Source organism: Colossoma macropomum, unplaced genomic scaffold, assembly GCF_904425465.1.
Source record: "Colossoma macropomum unplaced genomic scaffold, Colossoma_macropomum, whole genome shotgun sequence".
Lineage (NCBI taxonomy): Eukaryota > Metazoa > Chordata > Actinopteri > Characiformes > Serrasalmidae > Colossoma > Colossoma macropomum.
Window position 1 is genome coordinate 3,973,491 of NW_023494810.1, and position 20,309 is coordinate 3,993,799.

Below are 20,309 nucleotides of genomic sequence, written 5' to 3' on the forward strand. Positions count from 1 at the left end.
CCTTCAAATAATAAAAAAAAGACTGGATTCATAATATCTATGGGGTGAAAATACACACTGTTATATTTTCAAAGATGTATTCATGGAACGCGGTGCAGTAGTGTAACAGCAGCAGCTGGTCGATGCTTTGCTTTTGAAGGACTTGTGCTTTGTGTTGCTAAAGCCTGGGGCCAGAGGGGCCTGGTATTACGGACACCAGAGTTACACTGAGCTAATAGTGTCTTTGTGGCCACGATATTATAGAAAGTAAAGAAAAAATGAAACAGTCCTGCTTTTTTCCTGGCCTGTAATGTTCTCGAGGCCAATAGTTTGATGACTAAACAGGAGTCAGAAGCATTTTAATTCCTCTCCAGTTATTGGAAGGTAGAATTTCATTTGTTCTAATTATCGTTTATGGTAGTTGGATACAGTTCTGTGCAGAGATCACAGACCAACCTTCATTTATTTTAATTTTCAATCAAAACGGCCTATAAGTCAATGGAGTCACACAACTCCCTGCACGTTAAGCATAAGTGGGAAACCGAACCGCAGACGGAGATTTCAGTAGAAATTGGGAAGATATCTGTTTCGAATGTCATTTAATTACCTGCTCTACTAGCTGGAGGGAATTCAAATGGAAGCGCATTGCTAAATACTTCAGAACACCATATATAACCAAGAGGATTGGCTCATCTTCATCGAGTAGTTGCTGGAGGTATTGTGGGGAAACTGAGGAGAACTTTGTCCATATTCTCTGGTCATGTGAAAAACTGGGGAAGTATTGGGAGGATATCTACAATGCTCTAAACTCTGTCTTCAATATTCCAACCCCTAAAGAACCTTTAGTGTCATTGTTAGGAGTTGCCCCACAGGGATTTGATACCAGGTGCCAAATCTACCTTCTACAAATTTTATTTCCTGCAGCCATTAAAGGTATAACTGTTAATTGGCTGAAAATTACTGTTCCAGTGTTTCAGTGTCTACAGGAACTACATAATATAAAATAACACATAATTTGAGACTACAGAAGCAGAAATGTGTTAAAAGAGTCCAGCTGTGTCAATGATGCTTTGAAAATATGGTATAATTGAATTTAAATGGGTAGTAGGCATCAATCCCAATTCCACTACATCTCCTCCCTTCCATCCAGGTTATTGTTTTTCAAGTCTGTTGTTAGTTTTTGACAAGTATATGTGAACATCAGTGTAAATATATGTATACACCTGGCTTACTGTGGCCTGCTGTCAGAACAAAACCTCATATCTCCATTTTTATCCTTTTTCAGTTTTTGACATAATTTGAAAATACCTGTTGCTCTTTACATTGTGAGTAAATTTCATGATGAATGGACCAAAAGAAACAGCTCAAAATAACTTGGAAAAAACTCTGGTTCCATTGACTTACATTAAAAGTAAAGTATGTTTTTTTCTTCTCCTGTAAATTTACCATTTTGGAGATAGGAGGTTTTGCTCTGACAGCAGTGATATACATAAATAACTAATTTTTAACAGAATTTACAGATGTTTATTAGAAAAAACACTGAAAAAAACACAATGGAGTTTTAAATTTGCGTTAAACAGGATGAGTTAAAGCTTCTGAGGCTCTTTTTGCAGATAATTAACTTCTTAATTGCACCCTTTGCTGGTCTCATGTATTTCTGAGGGCAAATAATTAACCTGTTTTAATGCTGTTGTCTATTTTCAGTGGAATATCCCATGCAGCTACTCCCGAATCCTCACTCCACCCCTGTCAAAAGATCCAGCGGTACAGTCTTTCGACAGGTATGGGGTCAAATTCGTTCCACTATTATTCAGTTGTTCATCATATGACTTATTATTCGGTAACTACTTTGAAACTGGTATATCATTTGAGAGTAAATCATTGGGGCTTAAGGGGATACCAGTTTTATGGAATTGACTAAAATTTCATGTTTGTTTGTGTTATAGGAGAGCAGTCAGCCCCTGAACCTCACAGCCAAACCCAAGACCCCCAGCCCACAGACTCTGGAACTGACCTCTGCCCACTTGCAGTCAAGCTATAGACCCAGAGAGCTGCCTCACAGCCCCCCCAGACCTGCGCTGAGCCTGGGTGGGTAATAGACGCATGCATACAGGCACATGCACTCATGGACGTAATACTAATGTAAATATTGCTTTACCTAAAACCAAAACTAGGAGACCTTAAAGGAATATTTCAGTATTTTATTTCAACATGATCTCTATCTGATCCATCTGTGTCAAACCTTCAGTTACCACAGACAATAAGGTGGATGCATTTCACTGTACTTAGAAAAGAACAGACAAAGTGTTGATTTTAGTAAATAACCCGCTGTGAATAAAAGCTTCAAATATGTTACAATATAACACAAATTTGAAACAACGCTACAGGTGTTAGGATGAGACAGCATGAAAGCTGATCTTATGAAGTCCCATCCAACTCTCCAACCGTGAAATAAAACAAAAGAAGCAGTTCCAATTTTCACTTTCCCTAAAGTTTTCTGGTTGGGCAGGAACCTATGAAAACTCCACCCACATCACTTACACTGGTAAAGTATTGCCACAAAAAGTGTTCCTCCTGGAAAACTAGTTCGGAAAGAACAAACTGTACTGTACAGTATAATTTACATAAACCTAACTGAAGAATTACTGAGAGTGTCCTACAAAAAATATGCCTCACCAGCCCGGTGCACAGACGTTTATGGGGACAGGGGAGAAAAAAGGGCAACATGAACAGGAATTAAACTTAAATAAGATTTAGTTTATTGTAAATTGCAGTCATGTGTGAATGTATATGTCTGTCTGTCTGCCCTGTGATGGACTGGCGACCTGTCCAGGGTGTGTCCTGCTTTCCGCCCAATGACAGCTGGGATAGGCTCCAGCACCCCACCGCGACCCAGAAGGATAAGCGAGTTAGATGATGTGTGTGTGTGTGTGTGTGTGTAAATTGCAGTCGCTCCTATCAAGTGAGACAGTGTAATCATGTTTCAGATTAAAAACAAATGAAGTGTTAAAAGCCACACTAACGTTATTATCTGTGCAGGGATTTTAACACCAGCATGCAGAGCTATGGCACTACTAACTACACTGTTTAATCAGTTCGTAATAGGTAGTTATATGTCAGTGTAAGACAGGAGTCGGCAACCTGCGGCTCTTTTACTGTCTTGTTGTGGCTTCACAGCAGAATTAGATGTTTAGGTAATAATAAAATAATCCTCCTTTACAGGAAAATAAAGCTCTGCTGATCATTCAACACAGTTTAACAATAAATGATCTTAAACGCCGGAGTTAATGCAGCCTATAACAGCTAATTCACCGACCTTTAACCCTGAAGGTTGGCGTGCAGACTGCTGATCACCACGCAGCAACGCAGACAACAGTTTCACTTGGCTAGTAGCTAACGAAAAGGCAAAGAGAGAAAAAGAGTAACGTTGATAATTTGGAGACAAATGGATTTATTTGCATTTATAATCACTCCAGCTGGTTTCTTGATGTGTTTAGTCTGCAAAGAGAAACTGTCAAACACTAAATCGCAAAGTTGAAGTCAGTTTCTCATTCTTGTGCGAATTTTCCAGTTCCACCTTAAATCGTGCAGCAGTTACATTCTGGTGGCATTTAAGGAGGAACGGGAAAATTCGAACAAGAAGTTGGCAAGTGAGAAATGACTTCAGCCTCAGAAAAATCAAATATTGAGAGACATTTTTAAAGAAACTGTTCTACTTTTGAGGAAAAGTTTCCTGCTGGAGACGCGAGAAAAGCGGCTATAGCCGAACTAAAGCCTTAAAGCAGAGCAAAGTAAGTCTGCTTTTTCGTTTATATTATATTTTTATCCTATACTAGTACATCAGCAGATTCTGAGACATGTTTATAGCCAAGAGCTTAAAATAGACATAAAATGTTTTGGCTCCCAAGGTGGACTGATTTTTATTAAAACGACAAAATGGCTCTTTTTAACATTTGGGTTGCGACCCCTGGTGTAAGAGCTCCACCCAGTCTTGTATAATTCCCTGATTTTTGCATCATCTCGCTGAAATGGATTCTGAAGGATGGTGGAGGTGTTATAAAATACAGTTATTAGACACACTAACCAAGAGGGTACTTGTACGGTCTTAGGGCAAAGGGGCAGGGGACCAAGACCCTCCTATCCGTGCACGTGCTTCCACTTTAGGAAGGTTACTAACGGAATTCAGCGACTGGTCAATGGCATGTTTCAACAGGTTTTTGTTTTTTTTCCTAACGCAAAGAAACATGTTGAAATTGTTCTTCATGGTAATCAACAGTACTGTCCTGATACAGCAGACACAGATTTGGCTGAAAAACATTGGCGTGTTCTTTTAGCCTCTTTCGGCCTTTGAAAAAAAAAAAAGCTGCATTTGTTTTATTGAAAGAAAGAGAGTTTTCCGCCAAATGCCTCTTCAGCATCAGAATTTTGTCATTTGTCTGGACATTTGGCCGCAACAAACAGAGCAAACCAAAGTCTTTCTCTTTATCACGCTCACGAAAAACCTGCACAGTGCCGAAAGATTACACCTTCAGAACAAAAGGGCTCCTACTGGCCCCCACTGCATTTTATCACATATTGAACACGGCATTGATTGATGTTGATTGTTTTGCTGTGTTGATCTAAAGGCTCGTTTTAGTGGGACATGTGGAATTATCAATATTGAGTTTCTTCTTCTGTTTTGTCCTCTTGAGCACATGCACTTTTCAGGCCTATTCACGCCAAGAGTGTTTTAACGGATGGAAAAGAAATGTGTTGAAAACGAAGACGTGTGTTAACGCCATCTATTGAGTCTGAAACTGACAGACTTCTCGATTTTCTGCTTGTGCGAAGGCTGACTAAGAGCTCCACTGTCATGGTTGCAGTCCAAGCAAAAGTGCATCAATATGGCAGAAGAACAGCTCATCTTGCTTGTGGCAGACCACAGATGCTTATATGACAAGCAACACGTTTACTGAAAAAAGGGAGATTTAAAAGAAAACATGTAGTGGACCATAGCTGAAAGCACTAGCAGCGCCAGAAGTGCCGTTCTGGGTGGGCGTAGACCAGTTTGCGGGTGGGTTATCATCTTGTACAGAGGATACAGGTTACAAAAGTAAAACATTAAGTAAAAACCATAACCGAGGTGTATTCAGTCCTATATGGTGTGCTTGGCTTGTGTATTCTGCGTATCCTTAAAACCATGTAATGGTTCTCCGTGCATTTATCTCCTAAATGCTGGCAGCGTCGCTGCTAATGCAGGACACGATAAACTCACCAGCGTGACGAGAGGCTTCTAGATTTAGCCATGCAAAATATGGTGGTTTAGGATGAGGGAGAAAGGCTTAGCAACAGCCTCGTAGTTATGCTTGTTGGTTAGTGGGATTTTGACTGGGTCATACACAGTCATATGCAAAACACTGTAAAAAATATATTTAGTTGATTTTCTAAGCGATTTTCTTGCTGAGTTAAACTTACCACAAAAAAATAAAACATAAAATACACAATATTCCATAACTCTTTTCTCAAAGATGTTGAATTCGGCAAATAAGCAGTAATTTTGCATTAAAACCTGCCGACGTGCGTTTTCTGTCGAGGATGTATTACGTTAGAACATTTAACTTGACCTGAGGCGCCCAAACTTTTGCATATGGCTATATTTGGTGAGTGCATTGTCATTTTTTTTGTGTGTGTGTTTTTGTGGTAAGATTTTGAAATTGAAAGTAAATCTGTGCGGTCCTTTTGGGTGGGCTCATGATAAAACTGGGTGGGACTCATACAGCTGCCACTAGTTTAACACATTGAACTTGATGTGAAGTTTCCACTGCGTTAAAAATCTTATCTGTTTTTTCATCTTACGTGTTATGAATAGGCCTTTACTCCTCAGAGAAGGGGAAGGTGGCGGCTCGGCGAGGTTCCACACTGTGTGTGATCATAGTAGACGCCGTGTATTTATGTTTGAGAGAGAGAGACATGGAAAAAATATCTCCTCACCATCTGATATTACCTCTGAGGTTATTCAAGTGTCATCAGTGGCCAAGCTTAAGTGTTTAGTCCTTGAGGCGTGGGCTCAGGTTCTATGGAGAGAGAGAGGGAGAGAGGCTTGGTGTTTAGGCCTCTGGAGGAGTAACTGCAACACAAGCTTGTGTTCAAAGCAGTTGTCAGCACCCCAGAAAACCAGCTCCTGAGCTTGACAAGAATGAGCACCGGTCCCCTTGGGCATGACTCGTTTGCCTTAGGACTTTAGATTGAAGACGTGTTTAACCCTTCTCGCAAGTCCCTCCACTGTGTTGTAGGTCAGACGACATATTCTAAAAGAAAGTTAACGCATCCCCTATAGAGAACACACTTCTGCACATTTCAGTGCACAATTACTGCTTATTTGCTGAATTTAACATATTGAAAAAAAATAAAACAATAAGAAAATATAAAAATGTAGCCGGTGTAAAAGTTATGGCAAGTTTTTGTTTCATTTTTTCCCCCAAAATGTTCAGCAAATAGAAATTGTGCACTAATCAATGAAAAATATTTTTTTTGTTAAAAATGTATTATGAAAATATGTAATTAAATACAAAATTTAAATATTAAATATTTAAAATATGTAACCCCAAACTGATTATGCAACATAAAATGAATGTTTTACTAAGGCAGGGCAATATGACTGTATATCGCTGTTGTCGGAATAAAACCTCGTACCTCCTTTTTTGTCGATGTTCCGTTTTTGGCATAATTTGAACATTTCTGTTGTTCTTTACATTGTGTGTAAATTTCATGATGAACGAACCAAAGAAAATGACCCAAAATGACTTGGAAAAAATTCTGGTTCCATTGACTTACATTAAAAGTAAAGTGCGTTTTTTCATTCTCCTGTAAAGTCACCATTTTGGAGATACGAGGTTTTCTTCGAATAGCAGCCAAATTGTCACAATACAGTATAATATGTTTCTCTGAACATATTGGTCAGCTCATGTTGAACACTGACCAACTGCATGTTTCATTATAAAGAGAGCAAAATTCGTTTATCTGGATTTAGTGCGACCGTATGCCAAATTTTGAATAAAATTCACTGTATTCACAGTATTTTTAAATGTCGCTCTGCTGATTCTTTTTCTTTCTCTGTTCCAACTGATCAGATGTCAGAAAAAATAAATATTATAACATATTGTGTATCGTGATATTATATTTTTGCCACATCACCGACCTCTGTTTTACATATTGACAGTAACAGCTCTGGACTTCTTTGAGTTAAAGCACTGTGTGCTTAACAATGTTCTACCATGTGCTACCTAAAGAATGAGCCAAGTTCCTGAGGTATTACATGGAAGCAGGGAAGGGATGAATGACCTTGTCTTTCTTTCTCGCTCTGTCTCTCTCACTCTCTGTCTCTCTCTCTCTCTCTCTCTCCCCCTTCCCCCCTCTTTCTTCAGGCTTCTTGGGTGAGGGGGACGTTGTGACCCAAGCCATCCATGATGCCCAGCAGCTGTTGCGCGGAGGCCAGGGTCCAGCGGGCCGAGAGAGGGACAGAGAGAGGGACAGCAGCACAAGGCTGGTGAGTCAGCATCTTAAAGTGGCAAGCATTGTCTGTCACTCTCTGTTTCTCTCTCTCCCTTACACACACAGACAAAGCGCTCTCTCTCTCTCTCTCTGTCTATATATATATATATATATATATATATATACACACTAGCACTCAGGATTACTCATATACACGTACAGTACTGTGCCAAAGTCATATACCATTATTCATTCATTTATTAATTTTCAAAATCTTCAAAGATATTTTGCCAAATAATGCCAAACACAATCAGTGGTGTTGAGGTCTGGACTCTGGGGTGGTCAGTCCATTGTTCAGCTTCTTTGTTTGATGTGTCCGTCTCCTTTTCTCAGTGAGGTTCTTCTTGAACAGCTACACATCCTTTCAGACCCACAGCGCTGAGTCGTCTTCTCACAGTGGAAGGATGGACAGAAACACCTGTGGATGTTTTCAGATCTGAAGCAGCTTGATTTTCTCCTCTCTCTCAGAGATGAAAGCTTGAAGTTTATCTGATGGGGACAGTTTTGGTGTCTGCCAGGTCTTGCGTGATTATTAGGAGTCACACTTTCTCTGTATATTTCAGTAGTTTTTCCATCCTTATGCGAGTGGATTATCCTAAATCCGATCTCCTCAGAAATATCTCCTGAAAAATGAAGAACTTAAAGGCTGCTGTGACTGGAAATTAAATAAATGAAGGGTAGTCTCTGACTTTAGCACAGCACTGTTAAGCTTAAACCTAACCTTGACCTCAGTAACCTAAAAATAAATGCTTTTGTCCTTTTAAGTTTTAAAAACCTCTTGGTGGGGGGAACATTTTGCAACGTCAGGACCATTTTGATGCTGGTTTTTGCTAGTTTTCCTGCAAATTCTATACATTTTTGTCCTGGTAATGCATTTAAACAAACATAAACACACACACACACACACACACACACACACACACATAAATATATACACACATACTCCAACCCTTTAAGACTCCTCAGTAACACCTGGAGCTTTCTGTTTGTCACTGCCGGTCATGCTTGAAGGCCGAAACTCCAAGACGAGAATGTGTTAACGCCTTTCTCACGGAACACACCACCCTGGATGGGCCGCCACCGGAGGGCTATTGAGTTGGGGTCAGGGTCGAATATAAGTTTACACTGGGTCACGTTATCATTTAAATAGGGGTTGTGTATGCTCAGCTCCATCAGGAACAGCTGTTCTTAACCCCACAGCACAAATGGTTTCATCCTATTCTTCACTCAGAGTCTCTGGTTTTTTTTGTTGGCGTGGCAATTTCTGAGGCTCTGACACCTGTTAGCAAGGCACTTTGTTTCTGCAGTGCTTTCAATTTTAACCGCAGGAAGATATGACAATAATTTACCCTTTGTTTTTCGTGAATGGAGGTTGTTAAGCATTCTGCTCAAACCTGTTTTGATTACCTGTCACCATTTAGACATCCTCAAGCCCTTCTTTTTTTTTCGCCTCCCTGAAAATGCGGGCATACTTAGCAAAATATGCAGAAGTGCTTAGCAGGAAGAGATACTGCTGTTTTCTTGAGATTCTTTGATGATATAATATTTGAATATTTTTCCTCAGGGCTCCTTTTGTCATCAAGCGTAGGTGTGCATGCGTGACAAGGGCCTTCAGCTTCAGCAGCCCCAAGTTAAGTGTGCATAACTTCCTCAAGGTAACTCTCATTTTTTTGGCCCTTTGCGCAGAGTGACTTTAAGGAGGTCTCTCGAGCTGACCGGCTGGCCCATGTGGACCGCAGTGAAGATGGACAGTCCATGCGAACGAACGAGGAGCACCTCAGCAGTGATTCTGAGGGTACGGCTCACTTAAAGATTTAACCTTTTTAATTCCTTGGAACCACCAAAACACACTTTGTCATATTCTTTACTTCATAACTTTCATATTTTATAAGCTTCATTCTAAAGGTGGGGGTCATATGAGAGCTGTAACTGTCTTCTCTCCAGTCAAATAGATGGGTGATGTCATTTTAAAACTTTATAATAAAGAAGCTGAATTTGTTTTCTACTGAAAGTCGACCCATTTTTCCACAAATCTGGGCTATAAACTATAAACAGATGGCGTCTCTTCGGTGATCTGCACTGTAAAAATTACTTTTATAAAATAATACAAAGAGCGTCTAAGATTTTTGGCTTTCAGCAGTAAATTGTAAGCATATAGCAATATGTGTGATCATAAAACACGTTCTGTTAATTTGAGGGAACCTTTTACAAAAAAAAACAAAAATTTATCTAAATTCAGATGGAAAAACCGAAATATACCCACAAGCTTAAGAGGTTGTAGTCCTTAAAGACTTTCTATCCTAACTACATATTTTATCTATAAGTTTCATAGTAGTTACTTAATAATTCATACTGTCCATTTTGAAAATATGCCTTAAAGGATATCCCATATCATAGAAAACTGAATTTTACTCTCTTTACTGACAACAGTTTGACATAGTATGTAAACATCAAAACGTACCATTCACTCCTCAGTCCATCCAGTCAGTACATGCATACTAAGCTGAGCCCATTGTCATTGTCAGATGTCTGTTCGTGCTGAAGTTATAAGGAGTTTCAGCCCAGAATGCTTTATGAACCAATGGCAGTGAATCAGAACTAAGCTTTTACCTGTGAAACACCACAGTCATATGCAAGAGTTTGGGTCACTCTGGTCAAATGACGTTTTGTTGATTTTCTAGGTGAAAATATGTTACACGTCCCCCAAGAGAACCCACTTTATTGCACAATTGCTGTGTATTTGATGAACATGTCATAACATACTGGAAAAAAAAGCAAAAAAAATAGCGTGTGCACATTTTATATTGTATGCAAATAAACACAAATTGTGTTAAAATTTGCAGAAAAACGTCATGTTTAGGTTTGTTCCTGCTAGAGGACATGTTGACTTATTTTCTCTTAGGAAATCAACAGGTTATTTGACCAGGGGTGTTCAGACTTTTGCGTATGACTGTATCAGTCTTAAAGGCACGGTAACAAAAACAGCCGGTTTCTGTCATTTCTAATATATGGAGAGGTAGCTGGAGAGGTTGAAAAGTGGTCATGTAAAAATGAATTATTACTTTTTGGTACATATACATTCTCACATAAATGTGGTCATGAGTGGATCTCGGCAGGGTGGGGTGGGGGGAGAATAAAATACAAGAAAAATGCAGGATTCAGGCACTGTAAGAGGTTAACACCTGGACTTGCTGTAGCATTTAGACAGTCCCATTCGGTGTTACAGTAGCACAGCCTTATTAGCACAGCCTTATTAGGCAAAGGGTAAAAGGAATCATGACAGCCATCAGGGTGATAATTAAAGGTTCACTCTGGGGCTTTGAGTGAACAGGAAGTGCTGCAAAAAAGGCCCCTATGACTAATTCTCTTGTGTTATTGTGTCCTTTAGGGCAGATCACTGTTCCTGGAGTGGGCTACGGCGAGAGCCGAACCACCTCTTCCGGCCACATCAAGAGGCCCATGAACGCCTTCATGGTGTGGGCCAAGGACGAGCGCCGCCGTATCCTACAGGCTTTTCCAGACATGCACAACTCAAGCATCAGCAAGATCCTGGGTAAGAACTTAAGCAAAAGTTCAGACACAGCAGTGCTGCTGGAGCTTTTAAACACTGTGTCCACTCACTGTCCACTCTATTAGACACTCCTACCTTGTCAGTCCACCTTGTAGATGTAAAGTCAGAGACGATAGCTCATCTGCTGCTGCACAGTTTGTGTTGGTCATCCTCTAGTCCTTCATCAGTGGTCACAGGACGCTGCCCACAGGACGCTGTTGGCTGGATATTTTTGGTTGGTGGACTATTATCAGTCCAGCAGTGACACTGAGGTGTTTAAAAACTCCAGCAGTTCTGCTGTGTCTGATCCACTCAGACCAGCGCAACACACACTAACACACCGCCACCACGTCAGTGTTACTGCAGTGCTGAGAATGATACACCACCCAAATAGTACCTGAGGGTCCATTGGGGTCCTGACCACTGAAGAACAGGGTAAAAGGGGGCTAACAAAATATGCAGAGAAACAGATGGACTACAGTCTGTAACTGTAGAACTACAAAGTGCACCTATATAGTAAGTGGAGCTGATAAAATGGACAATGATTGTAGAAACAAGGAGGTGGTCATAATGTTACGCCTGATCGGTGTATTGTTTTAATCATTTTCAACGGGCTCAAATAATTGAGAACTTCCTTCACTTTTTTTGAAATAAGTGTATCAAGTCAAGTCAAGAGGCTTTTATTGTCATTCGATCTATGTACACAGCGGAGAGAAACTATGTCCCTCCAGGACCAACATGGAACAAAATAAGACAGTACATACAAAGTGCAAACATTAAACTAGAAAGACCGACATTCGACACAGCAAACAGACAGGACAGGGCAGCGCCGACACAGCACTCATTTCTGAGCATGAGGTAGTGAGGATAAGGTGCAGAGATAAGTATGATGCAGTATGTAAACATTGGTGAAGTGTAAAACATACCTTTCACTCAGCTGTGCATGCAGTCATGCTGTAAGCCAATTCCTATTCAGCCTATGGCAGTTTAGCCCTACTTAGCCTACTGCACTGAAGTTATAAGGAGTGTTTCAGCTTGGACTGCTTTTTGAATGAGTTGCCAATCAGCACAAAGGTCATTTATGTATTTCTACACATATATTAATGCACGGTAACGACAACAGTCTGTGTAGTACTGAGGGAAGGAAAATGGTAATTTAAAAATGAATTATGGCACCTAAACTCAGCCACACGTCGTAAGTGGACTTCAGGGAGAAAAATGAGAGAACTGTAAGGTGTGGGCCCTTAAAAACTAGTTGCAGTCCTAGTTTTAAACCCTTAAAAAAAATTTTTTTTGCCCTTTTTGTTTGCCCTGTATTAACCCCAGAAGAATTTTGCCTCAGCACCTGTTTTGGCCACATTCCATCTCGTCTTCTCTATAATTCTGCCTTGGTCGAGCCAGACGCATTGTTCTCCACATTACATTCTCTCTCTCTCTCTCACTCTCTCTCTCTTTCTCTTTCTCCCTATACCTCTCGCCCTGCATTGTTGCCCGGTCTTTTTTTGATCTGGGTGTAAATGGCCCTCTATTTTGGTGTGTGTCACACCTGCTGCTGCCCTGGCACTGAGTGAGTGCTGGGGGCTGGGAGGTGGGCAGCATCTGAAATTAACGCTGCCACCTGCCAAATGTGGCTGGTTCGTGGGGCGTGGCAGGTCATATCATCCACTGCCTTGGCAGATAAGCTTTTCATATTACATTAACAAATTTTGGGCTACGTGTGTGTGGGTGGGGGTATAGACGTATTCGGGTGTGAACAAACTTAAGTGTGAAATCTCTACTGCGGTCTAGCGCCTCATGAAGACAGAGCTCAAAGTAGGGGACGTTGGTGCGCTCGCCAGAATTGTCCAACGGACAGCAAGCCTCTTGTTAGCTCATGGATATATTTTAAATTAGCCTGGCTGAAAGGTCCTCTAAAAAGTGTATCTTGTGTATCTTGAAGTGTTTCTTTAACTGACGATAACATTTCGCTAGCTAGCTTGTTTTGCTTGCATTATCAATTAACCTAGACGTCAAAAAACACAGATTAGTGTAATTTGAGGGTGAATTTTAGAGTGTACCTTTGTTTGCGCCGCAATCTAGCACCAAAAGTTTAATAGGTTCGTCCCCAGTTGTGTGTTGTCATTACCAAATCACATCTAGCCCTGCAGAATTAGCTGGATATTAAGATTGTCAATCAAAAAATGCAGTGCAACATCACCAACATTCATCAAACATTGTTTTGATTGATTAATTCATCACTGTCGTAATAAAACCTGAAACTAACTTCACAGCAGAAAGAAAAAAGTTCTGAAGTACAGGGCGATTCAAAAAGATTCATCTGATTTCAAAGCGGCATATTTTTACAACCATGAGGTGCCTAGGAACCAATCACAATCCAATTGAAAGAGGGTCATAGAGTTTCTGACTATGGCGTTGATGTTGTCTGTACAGCTGGAGGAGGTTCATATTGAGCACTTATAAAATTACATAATGAACTTTATGCTCATTTAAACCATTTACAGTTTACTGCATTGATCTGTAAGGATTTACAAGTGAGATGAATCATTTTGAAATCGGATGAATAATCCCTGTATGATGGATGAACTTCCAAGCAATTTTGGGTCATTTCTATTGGTCCATTTGTCATGAAATGTAGACAGCAGCTGGCCTTTTCAAATGGTATAAAAAGTAAAAGTAAAAAAAATATGGCAGGAAATTGATATGACAGGGACCAGGGCTTAATTTGTGGCAGAATAAGCCAGATTCGGGTCGAGCGCTGGATATATAACATAAAATGCGAGAAAAATGAACTCGAGTCACTTTCAACTCCTGTTTCAGGGCGTGCAGAGACAGACACGGTGGTAAAAACAACATGCTGTTTATCTTGTTTTCGATTTGTTCCGGGACTTCCCACCCCCATCAACCTGCTGGATCCTTCATTACTCAGTGTTTCAGGACGTCATCGTATACAAATAAAGTCCTGACACGGACAGTATGGTAGCTACAACGTGCGACGACATTATTCGGGAATTGCTGAACCTCCAGAAAATGCAGTAGAAGAACAGAAACTGGGGAGAAGAACATTAAAAACAGGAGATTCTTAAGTGATAAATTAAGAATCTGTTAATTGAAAAGAAGGAGTTGGCATCGTTGGTTAACTGGATTTCATGGTGCCGATTTACCTGAAATAGTGGCAGGTGGGGAGAAAAAGGTTCACTTCAGAGCATAGAGGTGGGGCAGTTGGGGCACGAACTGCCACCTGGCTCCCTGGGCAACAGGAAAACAACACCCAGAGCCACCCCCCCGCTCTCCTACTGCCTTCCTCCCCCTCTTCCTCTGACAAAACACTCACATTCCATTCCATTGTACTGAGGCTGAAATACTCACGCCAGCCCTCCATCCCCAACCCCCCCCCCCCTCCTCTCTAGCACGTCTGAGTCACAGCTCCAGGCCTCTGAGCTCTATACGGTTCCTTTGAACTGTTTACTTATCTATCATCCCCTCAATCATCTTCACTCTTGGCCTGCAGCGCATTTTTCATCTGACCTGAAGCACTGAAGCATGCATTGTGTGCTTTTGTGTATACACTCCCTGTTACATTCTTCTGGAGCATTGTGTTCTTCATTAATTAGTCTCTACTGCGAGTTAAAGGTCATAAAGTGTTTTGTGCTTAGCAGGAAGCTACAGGTATACCTGCGAAAACTGGTCAACACTTTTGCTTTTACGCTCAACCTGAGCCACATTTTGCAAATGTCCTGAAAATGTTTAAACTTTTATTATTTGAGAAGAGTTAGAACGACCTAATCAGTGCATGTTGAGTCGCACTACTGTTTAAAAGTCTGTTCTCAATGATATATAATGAATTTAGTTGTAGATACCGTAGTGTGCAGGAGTTAGAAACCACCCTTTTCAGTCAAAAAGGCCATTCAGTTTCTAATTTTTCAGCATCAGGAAAAAAAAGAAAACAGTTTAACTAAAAAAAAATTAACTGAAAATGACACAGAAGCACAACTAGATATATTTTTCAGTATTTAGTCTGTCCACCTTTTGCCTTTACTACAGGTTCCATTTTTTTTCAGAAGACCTCCATTTATTTTGTTAAAGAAATCTGCAGGGATATTTTTACACACCTCCAAAGTTCAGTCTCAGAAGTTGGTTGCATTTTCTGTTTCTCACAATCCAAGTTTTAAACAAATTTTATAAATGAAACAGCTTAGTTTCCACGTGTCTTTTTTAGGATAGCTTGCTTCGTACTTTGAAGTAGTTTGTAACACAACATGGATCTTTATTAAAAGAAAATATTTACGTTTAGATTTTTTTTATTGCACAAAAATATATATTTTGAAATTTTAATTCAGTCTCACAAAACCCCTGCAGTGCTACCATGGTTGGGAAACCCTGGCCTATAGAAAGAAATGTTACATCAAAGTGAATTTAGTCCCAAATTTCAATAAATGTAGAATGTATTTCGGCATTGACGGGTATGTACATAAAAATATTGGATTTTTTTTTTTTTGCACAATTCCAATATTGATGCATCCCTAAAATTTTATTTTTTATGTATCCAGAATGACGAACAGAGCTATAGAAGATTCCATAATAACTGAGGAAACATTGGAAAAGTGGTGATAAAATCTTGGGGCAGTTAACTTGACAAGATATTACTGTCAATAGACAAACAGTCAGATAGATAAACACACAGTTCTGTGGATGTCTTGCCGTTTTTCCACCCACGCTTTCTCTGGCCTCACTCGTGCCTCTCTGCCGCCCCCCTCAGGCTCACGCTGGAAGTCCATGTCCAACCAGGAGAAGCAGCCCTACTATGAGGAACAGGCCAGGCTGAGCCGGCAGCACCTGGAGCGCTACCCGGACTATAAATACAAACCGCGGCCCAAGCGCACCTGCATCGTAGAGGGCAGGCGGCTGCGCGTGGGCGAGTATAAGGCCATGATGAAGAGCAGGAGGCAGGAGCAACGCGCCTCATACCCACCTAGGTGAGTTTCTCAAGTGTTAAAGCAACACTTTAAATTGCTAACATGGTTAACAGTCTGTGAAAACCAGTGGCGGCCAGTCAGTAAGACCTCAATTAGCGAGCCCCTTCCGTTTCATGAATTCAGGTGTTTTTTTTAAACAATTTTCTTCTAAAATATTCCACTAAATACTCTTTTCAAACTCAAGAGAGCTGTTGTTATAATGAGCCCAGAAGAGATTTCTGATTGGAGCAGCAATTTACTGATCTCTCCTGAGCAACATATTAAATAAGTTTGTTAGTTTATCACTGCATGTATATTTTACACATATGCAGAGCAAGTTTAATTTAGGATGTCCTATGAACTCTGAGGTTATTATGAGAATAACATCATGTTAATTAGGGGTGGGCAGCATGACAGTGTTCATTGTTAATGTGATCAGTTGTCAGATTTCGTCACTTTTGAGGGGTTTTGAATATTTTAAGTATTTAAAAATCACTGACCAACTGCGTTGTCATTAAAGGAGAGCATAATTAATTTTGTTTAGTACAGCTCAAAGGGACTTTGCTTTTTTGGACTGTGGTAGGACTGACATGGGACTGAGGAACAGGGAGGAAAACGGAAACTTAATCAAGAGAGATGAAGGGTAGAGACGGGAACTTATAAGGCGAACTTATATCACTTTCTTTTCTCCTTGTGCATGCATAAGACATTAGACTCTGGCAGGAGGTGTGGCTGTACATGTAAGCTAGAAGTGATTCGAATGATGACGTGAATGTTTAATTTATACAAACTTTTTGGATTTTTTTTTTTGAGGCAAGTATGTGATGAACTAGGAATGCAGTTCGCACAGTGTTAATTGGTGGAGTATAAGCTTCCATTACTCCTTTGCTGCGTTGCTTCAGTGCAAAACTAAAGAAACAAACACTGGACACCACACTCGTCTTTGCTGATCAGCTACTTTCAGTGAAATTGTGTAAATTTGGCTGAAGCATTACTTAAAAGGAGAGCTTTGCAATCTAATCTCTAATCTGCTGCATCTGCAGAATTGAGCTGATTGTCATGGACAATTACTTTGATACGCTACCATTAAACTGCACTGTAAATAGAAATACTCCCTTTCACATATGTGCAATACCCTCACGTGCAATACCACAGCTGCTACAGTCTTTTATATCCACCCTCTTTATTTTACTTATTTTACTTTTATAATTGTATTTCTTAAATTAAATTTACTTAATACTTTTTTAACCTTTTTAACTCCTTGAGACCACCGGTGGTTCCAAAACGCACTTCGTCATATTCTTCACAACTTACATATTTCATAAGCTACATTCTAAAGGTGGGGGTCGTATGAGAGCTGTAACTGTCTTCTTTCCAGTCAAATAGATGGGTGATGTCATTTTAAACCCTTATAATAAAAGAAGCTGAACTCACAGTTTGTTTTTCTACTGAAAGACAGATGGCGTCTCTTCAGTGATCTGCTCTGTAAAAATTACTTTTATTAAAAAATACAAAGAGCGTCTAAGATTTTTGGCATTCAGCAGTAAATTGTAAGTATATAGCAATATGTGTGATCATAAAACACATGTTCTGTTAATTTGAGGGGAGATGCAGTTACTGAATAATTTGCCTTACGATTTGGTCATGTAAATTCAGATAGAAAAACCAAAATATACCCTGGAGAATAAGGTTAAATAATTAAAATATAGTTTTCTTTTAATGTCTTACTTTATTCCTAGTTTAATCTTTTTTCTGTTTATGCACTGTTAGGATTGCGACCCAGTGTCGTTGTACCCTGTGCAGTGACAGTAAAGAATCTTGAATCTTTAAACGACTTATAAAGCAGCTAAACGTGCAGCTGCCCATTGGCTTCTATTGTGAGGGAATTTAGAGTGAACGGCTCCTACAGGGAAATTATGGTCTGTCATCGACTGCAGGCCACAAATATGGGAGATAAAGATTAGATTGAGTTTTCCTAAACGATGTAGATTCTCCACAAAATCTAATCAGCTAGTGACTGTTTGAAAGGCTTGTGATTGAATGTAATATTCTCTCTCTCTTGTTCTTCCAGCCAATCAGAGCAGCAGCTGCACTACCCCTCAGCTGAGGGTCAGTACCCCAGCACCCCGGTCTCCATGGCGCTGCCCCTGCACCCTGCGCTCCTGGAGCACTACCTGCCCCGCCCCCTGGAGCCCCCTCATGGCCGAGGCCACGATGAGCCAGAAGCCAGAGTCAAACAGCCCTACAGTGAGGGAGAGGAGAGCGACGGCGGAGAGCGGAGTGAGGGGGAGCTGGTGGTCCTCACCGATTGAGCAAGAGACAGAAAGAGAGAGAACTAGAAAGGGAACAGACTTTCTGTACACGCTGTGAGGAAATGTTTGGGTTTGTGGGGAAAAAGGTGCTTTGAAGTGGTTACATCTGAGGGTCAGTTCACAGAGGAGTGAAGCTTTGCTTTACATAGACTAAGTTACTTACAGCGGTGATGACTTAGATGTTCAGGGAGATCGTAGTTAGTCCAGAAGCCTGACCAAAGCCTGCTCAGTCGAGGTTTGGTTTTATTGCGTTTATAATCCAGATGCTTCTATTGTTAAGTACGGCAAGCGCTTGGGAACTTTTTGAGACGTTCGTTTAAAAGGTAATTCCACCGTTTTTTTTTTTTAATTCATGAAAAATTCAGTAGTTAAGATGTAAACAGAGTCATTCAGAGTGGTTTGATGTGAAACGTTTCAGTGTAGAGAAACTTACTGACTCTTTACATGGTGGTGAAAGGAGGCAATGGTCTAAAAATGCCTAAAAACTGTGATCTGGAAAAATAAGTTTTGCCTTATAAAGTCCTGCCTGTACCTCTCTGCCAATTGTGGATTTTAAAGATACGTCTTAGGCCAAAATATTCTCAAAAATGTCATTGTTTTTGTAAACAACTCATCTAACAACTTTCTGTGAGGGAGCTTTCAGAGGCATTACACGCTTCAGATGTCTGGTTCTATCACCACCAGTGTAAATAGTTCTGACGCTAGTTTCTCTTTATCTGAGCATTATTAAATTCATTAAAGCGCTCTGAATTATTTTGTTTACGTCTTAACCAATTAAATATGCAGAACATGTGAAAAAATGGTGGAATTCCCTTTTTCCAGAGCGTTTTAAAAGACAGATGACCATCACTTTTTGCTCATTTATGTTTTTTTGTCAAAGTGAAAATGTAAAACCTTTGGAATCAAGACTGTAATACAGTTCAGGCAGCCAAACGTACTGATCTTAAACCACACAGTCACTGTCTTTCTAGTTGTTTTATCCAGAACTCCGGGCGTCTGTCTGACGAAGCACATTTATCTTACACAGGGGTCCTGACTGAGTTTCAGCTTCAACAAGCCTAACAAATGTAACAGCAGTTAGCTTGTTTTACAACGATGGTTAACAGCGTTTTCTGTTGACCCAAGTTTAGACAGAGAATTACCACTGCGTAACGTCTTCTGGGTTTATCAGAAGCTAGAGGGCGCTCTCAAGCAACTCCAAAATGAATGGGTTACTGTGGAGCCTTTGAGCAAAATCATAGTTTGGAAATACTTAAACATTTTCATACAGAGCAGAAAACATTTTAACACTGCTGTTATATTTTTAAACGCTTTTGAACTTCAGTTATAGGACTTTATAGCCAGAGTTTATGAGGAGTCTGGCCACTTCCTATTTCCCCCGTTATATCAAAAACAGGACTGTGAAACAGCAGGGGGCACCAGAGAGAGTCCTCAAAGAATGGGAGTAAATGGAGCTAAACGGCTAAAAACGAAAAGTTAATAGTTTCTAATCACTTATACAGGATTTTACTTTAGTTTTAGACAGTAGAAGTTTGTATTTCACAAAGAAAAAAACAAACAAAAACAAAGAAAACTCACCTGTATGTTTCCTTTTTTCTACAGCAAACAGGTTTTGGGCAGCAGAACTCTAACATTACTGCTACTGAGCGCTGATTGGTTGGCAAGCGGAGCAGCTCATTGGCTGTTCGTGCTCACAGACATCATGAATGTACATGAGGCGCCGTTTTAAACTCCTATAACTCGAGTTTAAAAGCTCTAAAAATGTAACAGCAGTGTTAAAATGTTTTAATCTGCTCATTATTCAGGACATGAATGTATTCTTTTATAAAGCATTTATAAACAATGAATTTGCTAAAATGCTCCATCTTAACCTATGCATTCTGGACTCACCCTGGAGCGCCCTCCCTACAAGTTCTCTGGTGGTGCATTATGTATGTTAACGACGTCAGTGAGCGCGAGCCGCTTCACTCAACCAATCAGCACTCA

General features: G+C 40.2%; 1 protein-coding gene across 6 annotated transcripts in view; it reads left to right on the forward strand.

The window, feature by feature from the left end:
• Window positions 1-19,588, forward strand: part of LOC118799749 (transcription factor SOX-13-like) — a 47,541-nt gene extending 27,953 nt beyond the window's left edge. For all 6 annotated transcript variants that reach the window (XM_036559773.1, XM_036559775.1, XM_036559770.1 and 3 more), the window contains 7 exons: window positions 1,684-1,760; window positions 1,926-2,067; window positions 7,383-7,504; window positions 9,196-9,304; window positions 10,898-11,062; window positions 15,816-16,032; window positions 18,083-19,588. In XM_036559773.1, the coding sequence (XP_036415666.1) occupies window positions 1,684-1,760; window positions 1,926-2,067; window positions 7,383-7,504; window positions 9,196-9,304; window positions 10,898-11,062; window positions 15,816-16,032; window positions 18,083-18,323 (1,073 nt within the window). In that variant the 3' untranslated portion in view covers window positions 18,324-19,588. The remainder of the gene's footprint in view (window positions 1-1,683; window positions 1,761-1,925; window positions 2,068-7,382; window positions 7,505-9,195; window positions 9,305-10,897; window positions 11,063-15,815; window positions 16,033-18,082) is intronic.
• Window positions 19,589-20,309: the final 721 nt, after the last annotated feature.